At 45.8% G+C, this 8,964-nt stretch overlaps 1 protein-coding gene across 1 annotated transcript; it reads left to right on the plus strand.

Moving 5' to 3' along the window:
* The first annotated feature begins 438 nt into the window (after window positions 1-438).
* On the plus strand, window positions 439-2,894 carry LOC143817378 (heat shock 70 kDa protein-like). The gene has a single exon (XM_077298757.1). The coding sequence runs from the start codon at window positions 721-723 to the stop codon at window positions 2,662-2,664; it is 1,944 nt and encodes a 647-aa protein (XP_077154872.1). The 5' UTR covers window positions 439-720; the 3' UTR covers window positions 2,665-2,894.
* Window positions 2,895-8,964: the final 6,070 nt, after the last annotated feature.

An 8,964-nucleotide genomic window follows, 5' to 3' on the forward strand; every position in this document is an offset into this window, starting at 1 on the left:
CCCCTCCTGTCCTCTGAGGTGGAGGCTTCCCATCAGTTCCTCTAGTGTTCCAGGTCCTGCACGGACTGTACCACTATGAAAGGGGAGGGGGGGTCTACACTAATTCATCGGCTGTTGACAGGTGTAATATTCAGTGCGGTTTCTCAGGAGCCGATAGAGCCGCGGTCACACGACGCTCAGAGGACACAGCGGCTGTAATCACCATTATACTTATTACACAGGGACAGGACATCACCACAGATCTGGAAGAGCCGAGAAGCAGCTGGAAACTCCGAGATATGTCAGCCAATAGCAGCTGCTGGAAGCGTCCTGCCCAGTGACGTCACATCACAGTCAAATCTAATTGGTCAGAAGGTTTATGCTCTGGAATCAGCTGGAAAAGTCTCGAGCGATGACATCACCAGGGCTGCGCTGTGATTGGCTGCCTGCAAGGGAAGATTCGTGAATGTTCAGGACTGTTTCTATGGGCACGGAGCTGCGTGTGGAATGGAGAGTGCTGATTGGCTGTTACCTCAGAGGCTGGAATGCGGCTTACAGTATAAATACACATGACGGCAGCACGTCAGGCAGAACTGAGGTACAGACTGAGAGCCTGACACGGAGGCAGGAAGAAGAGCGACTGCAGCACCAGACACCGCAGCAGAGAAAAGCGCAGAAGCCCCACACCAGACACAGCAGGAGAAGCTATTCAGACCTTCTACCTCGCACACCTCTGCCATAATGTCTGCCACAGGAGCTGCAGTCGGCATTGACCTGGGCACCACCTATTCCTGCGTTGGCGTCTTTCAACATGGCAAAGTGGAGATCATCGCCAACGACCAGGGAAACCGCACCACCCCAAGTTACGTGGCCTTCACCGACACCGAGAGACTGATCGGCGATGCAGCCAAGAACCAGGTGGCCATGAACCCACAGAACACCGTCTTCGATGCCAAGAGGCTGATCGGCCGAAAGTTTGACGACTCGGTGGTGCAGTCTGACATGAAGCACTGGCCATTCAGGGTGCTGAGTGATGGAGGAAAACCTAAAGTGACTGTGGGCTACAAAGGGGAACAGAAGACTTTTTCTCCTGAGGAAATCTCTTCCATGGTTTTGCTGAAGATGAAAGAGACGGCGGAGGCTTATCTGGGCCATCCAGTGAGAGACGCCGTTATTACCGTCCCGGCCTATTTCAATGATTCCCAAAGACAAGCCACCAAGGACGCGGGAGTCATCGCTGGTTTGAATGTGCTGAGAATCATCAATGAGCCCACAGCAGCCGCCATCGCTTACGGTTTGGACAAGGGCAGCCATGGAGAACGTAACATCCTGATCTTCGACTTAGGAGGGGGCACCTTCGATGTTTCCATTCTCACCATTGATGATGGTGTGTTTGAGGTCAAGGCCACAGCTGGTGACACCCATCTGGGAGGAGAGGACTTTGATAACCGTATGGTCGATCACTTTGTGGAGGAATTCAAACGCAAGCACAAGAAGGACATCAGCCAAAATAAGAGAGCATTGAGAAGACTCAGGACAACCTGCGAGAGAGCCAAGAGAACCCTGTCCTCCAGCAGCCAGGCCAGCATCGAGATTGACTCTCTGTATGAGGGCATTGACTTCTACACATCCATCACCAGAGCTCGCTTTGAGGAGCTGTGTTCAGACCTCTTTAGAGGTACCCTGGATCCTGTAGAAAAGGCCCTTAGAGATGCTAAAATGGACAAATCTCAAATTCATGATATAGTCTTAGTGGGAGGATCAACACGCATCCCCAAAGTCCAGAAGCTACTTCAAGACTTCTTTAATGGGAAAGAACTGAACAAGAGCATCAACCCTGATGAGGCTGTGGCCTATGGAGCTGCTGTTCAAGCTGCCATATTAACTGGTGATAAGTCTGAGAAGGTCCAAGATCTCCTTCTACTGGATGTAGCACCACTGTCACTTGGCCTTGAAACAGCCGGAGGAGTAATGACTGTTCTGATCAAACGAAACACAACCATCCCAACTAAGCAGACACAAACCTTCACCACTTATTCTGACAACCAGCCAGGAGTCCTCATCCAGGTGTTTGAGGGTGAGAGAGCGATGACCAAGGACAACAATCTTCTTGGCAAGTTTGAACTCAGTGGGATTCCTCCAGCCCCACGTGGAGTGCCACAAATTGAAGTGACTTTTGACATAGATGCTAATGGTATTCTCAATGTGTCTGCCATGGACAAAAGCTCTGGCAAACAGAACAAAATCACAATCACCAATGACAAGGGCAGACTGAGCAGAGAGGAGATTGAGAAGATGGTGGAAGAGGCTGAGAGGTATAAGGCGGATGATGACACTCAAAGAGAGAGGATTGCGGCTAAGAACTCCCTGGAAGCTTATGTCTTCAGTATGAAGAGTGCAGTGGAGGACGACAATGTGAAGGATAAGATAAGTCCTGGAGATAAAAAGAGCATCGTGGAGAAGTGTAATGAGGCCCTATCATGGCTGGACAAGAACCAGTTGGCTGAGAAAGAGGAGTATGCCCATCAGCAGAAGGAGCTGGAGAAGGTGTGCAATCCCATCATCACCAAACTGTACCAAGGAGCCACCACAAGTGGGATGCCAGGAGGAACGCCTGGTGCCAGCTGCAGTGCTCAAGCAAGAAAGGGGAGCAAAACAGGACCCGTTATTGAAGAAGTGGATTAAAAGTAGAGATATTAATACTAACTTATAAATTGAGTGACTGTATGATATGGACTGATGAATAAACATCATAGCAGCAGATTTCCTACATATTTGTCTCAATGGGATATTTACCTGGATTTCTGTTTAAAAAAAAGTATTTTTACTCTTGAAAATAATTTGTAAATGTTATTTCCCAATTTATATTGGTTTATTTTATTGTGTTAATAAAAGATACTTTATTTTTGTCTAGACATTTGTATTTGTACTTATTTTAATAAGGTTTATACAGGTGGAATTAGTCAAGATTAGAAATTAATGAATTAGTAATCAGTAAATATTTAAATACAGATAAACAAAAGAAAAATCTGTACCTACAATCATGGCCAAAAGTATTCACACCCCTGCGATTCTGTATCTACTATCCAAGGTTTTTTTCTCCTTTTTTTATTTCCCAAAACTTGCATATTGAAAGTCTATAGTAACAATAATAAAGACTGTCAATATCCAATCATTGAGGGGACAGATGATTGAAGGTCTGGGGTACGACATCCCCATCAAGGTTTATTGTACTCTTATTTTTTATTTTTCTTAATATAACCATTGTGTTAGGATCACTTCCTATTATATTATTTAGCCCGGGTTCAGACGGCTTTATTTCACAGTTTATATATGGACCTCAACTCACGAACTGAATGTGGGAGAACCGTCCTGAACCTACAACTTCATATATGCCTATAGAACTGTAAATTAGGGTCAGAATACCCATTTTCAGTCCTTGCATTGTGGTCGTCTGAACCCGGTCTAAGAAATATAACAATATTACAGGTTTTCCTCCTCTGAAGCGTTGTCTGCTTGTTATTGCAGCTTTCCTCACAAACTGCTCAGTTCATTAGGAGAACAGGAGTGCTGTGGAGGGTGTGAGGAGGCCTGCAGTAAGGGCTGTCCCACACGTCCAGATAATTCCGGTACCGGAATAAATCGGTACCGGAGTTATCCGTGTCCGTGTGCCTGGGAACTCACGGAGGCCATACGTGCGGCACACGTGTGCCGCCCGTATGGCGAGTGGGTACCACACGGAGCGTGTGGTACCCACTCTGCATCATGCTGAAGCCGCGATTCATATGTTCCCTGCAGCAGCGTTTGCTGCAGAGAAAATATGAATAATAGTGTTTAAAATAAAGATCTATGTGTCCGCCGCCCTCCCACCCCCTGTGCGCCCCCCCCCGCTGGTCAGAAAATACTTACCCGGGTCCCCAGTCGGCTGTGGCTCCTTCCTGGTCTGGCTGCGGCTTCTCTACTGTATGTGGTCGATTACACTCATGAATATGTGGCTCCACCTCCAATAGGGGCGGAGCCGACTATTCATGATTGTAAATGAGCGGCCCCACGTGACCGCATACAGTAAGCCGCGGCCAGACCAGGAAGGAGCGACAGCCGACGGGGGACCCGGGTAAGTATTTTCTGACCAGCGGGGGGGGGCGCACAGGGGGTGGGGGGGCGGCGGACGCATAGATCTTTATTTTAAACACTATTATTCATATTTTCTCTGCAGCAAACGCTGCTGCAGGGAACATATGAATCGCGGCTTCAGCACCATGTGGGGGGGACAGCGCTTACTGTAGCGCTGTCTCCTGCACGCACACGGACCCCAGACGGAGAATGTCCGTGTGAGGTCCGTGTTTTACACGGACCCATTGACTTTATTGGGTCAGTGTAATCCGTGCGCTCCCACGAACACTGACATGTCTCCGTGTTTGGCACACGGAGACACGGTCCGCAAAAAATCAATGACATCTGAACAGATGCATTGATTTTTATGGGTCTACGTGTGTCAGTGTCTCCGGTACGTGAGGAGACTGTCACCTCACGTACCGGAGCCACTGACGTGTGAAACCGGCCTAACAAGGAGCCAGCGATTCATAAAGGAGTTGATCCTTAGTAGCAATAGCCACAAAATTATGTCCCCAGCACAATTGTTAAAATAAAGTGCACAACCCTTCTATTGTACTCTACATGCTGTATCATCATAATACTCCACAGAGGACACAGTTGATTAATCCCATAAAATTTATCTTTATTAAATACATTAAAAATAACGGTACATAGAAAAGGTACAACAGGACCTAATGGGGCTAGTGAGAAACAGTAGTGTCAATGCACAGAACACATTGGGCCATGGGGTCATACCACCGCGATAATAAATGCTTAAACGTTAGTGCCATACCACATAGAGTGGATATCTAATGCATATGGGAGCACATCAAAGTAGATAACCATCCTGTAAACAATAATAATATCGTGCAAATGCACATGGATAAACGAATTATAGCCACTAGTGGCAATCAAATAGGACCTATCAAAACAATTTATCTTTCCCGGAGGAGTTACCTGATGTGCGTCCGCGGTGGGGAGACCCCAAGCCCACCCCGACGCGCGTTTTGGAACACCGACACCTGAGGAAGGAACACTGTCGGTGTTCCGAAACGCGCGTCGGGGTGGGCTTGGGGTCTCCCCACCGCGGACGCACATCAGGTAACTCCTCCGGGAAAGATAAATTGTTTTGATAGGTCCTATTTGATTGCCACTAGTGGCTATAATTCGTTTATCCATGTGCATTTGCACGATATTATTATTGTTTACAGGATGGTTATCTACTTTGATGTGCTCCCATATGCATTAGATATCCACTCTATGTGGTATGGCACTAACGTTTAAGCATTTATTATCGCGGTGGTATGACCCCATGGCCCAATGTGTTCTGTACATTGACACTAGTGTTTCTCACTAGCCCCATTAGGTCCTGTTGTACCTTTTCTATGTACCGCTATTTTTAATGTATTTAATAAAGATAAATTTTATGGGATTAATCAACTGTGTCCTCTGTGGAGTATTAGGATTTCTGTTTTACAGTTGTCCCTTGATTTAGTCCTAGCATACACACATTTAGCACCATTATAGGTGTCTATCTGGCGTTAATATCATGCGTGTTTTATGTGTGTAAAAATGCATGCCGCAATATTATTTTCATTGTATGCTGTATCATCAGTACAAAAGAATGGATATGGGGGTGTAGAAACTTTTCTAATATACTGTATATATCCCAACTAGTGATGAGCGAGTGTACTCGTTGCTCGGGTTTTCCCAAGCACGCTCGGGTGACCTCCGAGTATTTATGACTTCTCGGAGATTTAGTTATTATCCCCCCAGCTGAATGATTTATAGCTACTAGCCAGGCTGAGTGCATGTGGGGTTGCCTGGTTGCTAGGGAATCCCCACATGTAATCAAGCAGGCTCGTAGCCGCAAATCATTCAGCTGCCGCAATGAAAACTAAAGCCCCCGTCTCACTAAGCGAGATCGCTAGCGAGATCGCTGCTGAGTCACAAGTTTTGTGACGCAACAGCCAACTCCGTAGCGATCTCGCTATGTGTGACACGTAGCAGCGACCAGGCCCCTGCTGTGAGATCGCTGGTCGTGTCGGAATGGCCTGGACCTTTTTTTGATCGTTGAGGTCCCGCTGGGTAGCACACATCGTTGTGTTTGACACCTTACCAACGACCTCGTTGACGACTCAGACACTGAATCGTCATAATAGCTCCCATGTGAGATCGTTGTACAGGTCGCTGGTGAGATGTCAAACAGTGAGATCGCAGCAGCGATCGTTGGGAAGATCTCACTGTTTGACATCTCACCAGCGACCACATAGCGACGCAGCAACGATCCCTGACAGGTCGTATCGTTGTCGGGATCGCTTTAACGTCGCTAAGTGAGACGGGGCCTTTAATCTCCATCTCCGAGCAGTCATAAATACTCAGAGGTCACCTGAGTGTGCTCGGGAAAACCCAAGCAATGACTAAACTCACTCATCATTAATCCCAAGTTATCAATACTGGCATTTTGTACACCAGTCTTGGTGAAGAGTTGGCCAATGGAAGATGCTCCAAATTTGTTGTTAAGAAAAAATTTGTTTCAGCTGCTGTGCGCCACCGTCAGGGACCGGAGGACATTACAGTCATCATTTACACCACTTTTGTGACTTAAACTATGATGAATTTGTCGGCTGTTTCCCTTTCTCAGCTAAGGTCTGTCTCCTTTATAAAAAAGTTGGCCAAATTGGCCGAAAAATGTCATAACATTTTAGCACAATAAATGTGCAACATTTCAAACAATTTTACACCAGAATGCTGGAGAACTGTTAGGCTACTTTCACACTAGCGTTAACTGCAATACGTCGCAAATGCGTCGTTTTGCCGAAAATACGCATCCAGCAAAAGTTCTTGCTGGATACGTTTTTTCGTCATAGACTAACATTAGCGACGCATTAGCGACGCATTGCCAAACGTCGCGTCCGTTTTGCGACGCTTGGGCGTGTGTTAGCGGACCGACGGGAGAAAAAAACCTTACATGTAACGTTTTTTGCTCCCGACGGTCCGCTTTTTCTGACCGCGCATGCGCGGCCGGAACTCCGCCCCCACCTCCCCGCACTTCCCCGCACCTCACAATGGGGCAGCGGATGCGTTGGAAAAATACATCCGCTGCCCCCGTTGTGCGGCGGAGACCACGCTAGCGTCGGGAACGTCGGCCCGACGCACAGCGACGGGTCTTTCCCGACGCTAGTGTGAAAGTACCTGTAATGACTATACGGTTGAATCATCTATGTCTTCACTAGAAGCCCTGTGCTCCTGTCCTGATATCCGCGGTTGGTAGTGGCGCATCTATTACGATCCTGCCCACCAATGTCAATCACACAAAAAGATTTATCAAACTATATGCTCCAGAATGTTGGTGCAGTTTGAGGCAAAATAATTCATGAATAATTTCATGAAATTCACAATTTTTGTGGTTGGACACACTATGCGCCTTCTCAGACAAGGGTGTGTGATTTTGCTAAATAGTGTCATAGAGGACAGTGTGCAAAGAATACACACATTCCGGGCACAATGTAAATCAGTAGTAACAACAGGATAGTCCGCTTACCCACATGAAGGCCCGAAGCAGGACGCTGGCGGTGCCGCAGGATAAGCACTCGAGGAAAGGAGGATTCCAGCATCAGGATTTTCAGTAAAATCACAAGTTTAAAAGATAAGTATAAAAAATTGAGAAATAGTCATAACCCCTGTGAGATATGTATGTCATGGCAGATGTCCACAGATGGCTGACTACCGCTGATCGTTGTTAACCTCTTAAAGAGGATCTGTCACCAGGTCGAAATTGGCCACTTTTTGCTCATATTTTACTCCTGCTGCTCTCCTGAGTATTTTATTTTTGTTTGTGGGTTTTATTTTTTTTTTTAAATCCTCTATGTAGTTCTAGAGATATGGTCCATTTTTTTTTAGTGCCAATTGTTTTTCAAAGTGCTGTTGCTTAGATATTTCCCAGAGGGCGTCTTTAATGGGGTTGTCCACTACTAGGACAACCCCTGCTCATTTATCACACATGGCCCCGATAAATGGCATTTTTTAGCCAGTAAAATAGTAAAAAACAAACTCAAAACTATACATTTGGCATTTAGTGCCATAATCATACATCATACATAATCTTAATTATATGCTGTATCATCCTCCAGACTTACCCATGTCCGAGCGTGACAGGTAGAGTCAAAACGTCATCATATGTCAAAGTAGAAATCATCGCCAATGAGCAGGGTAACTACACCACCAAAGTAATGAGGATTTCAAAGACACCGAGAGGCTGAAGGGTAATGCATCCAAGAACCAGGTGGCCATGAGCCATAGATATATATGGGGTAAAACGGTACATATTTGTACAGGTTAGACTATGCTTTTTATGATTTTTTTTTTTACCAAGTAAGCGAAGAGAGATCCTGATATACATGTCTATAAGCTTCCATTACAAGTCGGAGGCCAGAGAAGAGTCCATTTGGCCTCCATCTGACTATTATACTGTATAATAGTTTATTGCAAAAATAATTCAAAATTGTGGAATACTGGCACTATCGTGGCTCAGCACTGCTGCTCTTCAGAGCTTGGATCCTGGCTTAAAACGGTAGAATCTTCCAAAGAAAAGGTTCGCCAATAATCATGGTTAAATTTACTCACCGAATCCAGCCATAAGGAATCAGCATATGCCCTGGAAGATCAGCCGGCAACGATATCTATTATCCAATATAATAGCCAAATCAGGAAATGGAAACACCTAGTAAGAAAATATTGGCCTCCATATAAAATTAGATATAATTGATTGGGAATTGTTACCTGGCTCCTTTTAATTTGTAATTCGAAAAATCAAGACAACACTATAAAATGATGAATACATTTAAAGCAAGTTGGATTGGGGAGTTTCTGCATCAGCAGATTTTAGAC

This window comes from Ranitomeya variabilis, chromosome 3 (genome assembly GCF_051348905.1).
Source record: "Ranitomeya variabilis isolate aRanVar5 chromosome 3, aRanVar5.hap1, whole genome shotgun sequence".
NCBI classification, from domain to species: Eukaryota; Metazoa; Chordata; class Amphibia; order Anura; family Dendrobatidae; genus Ranitomeya; species Ranitomeya variabilis.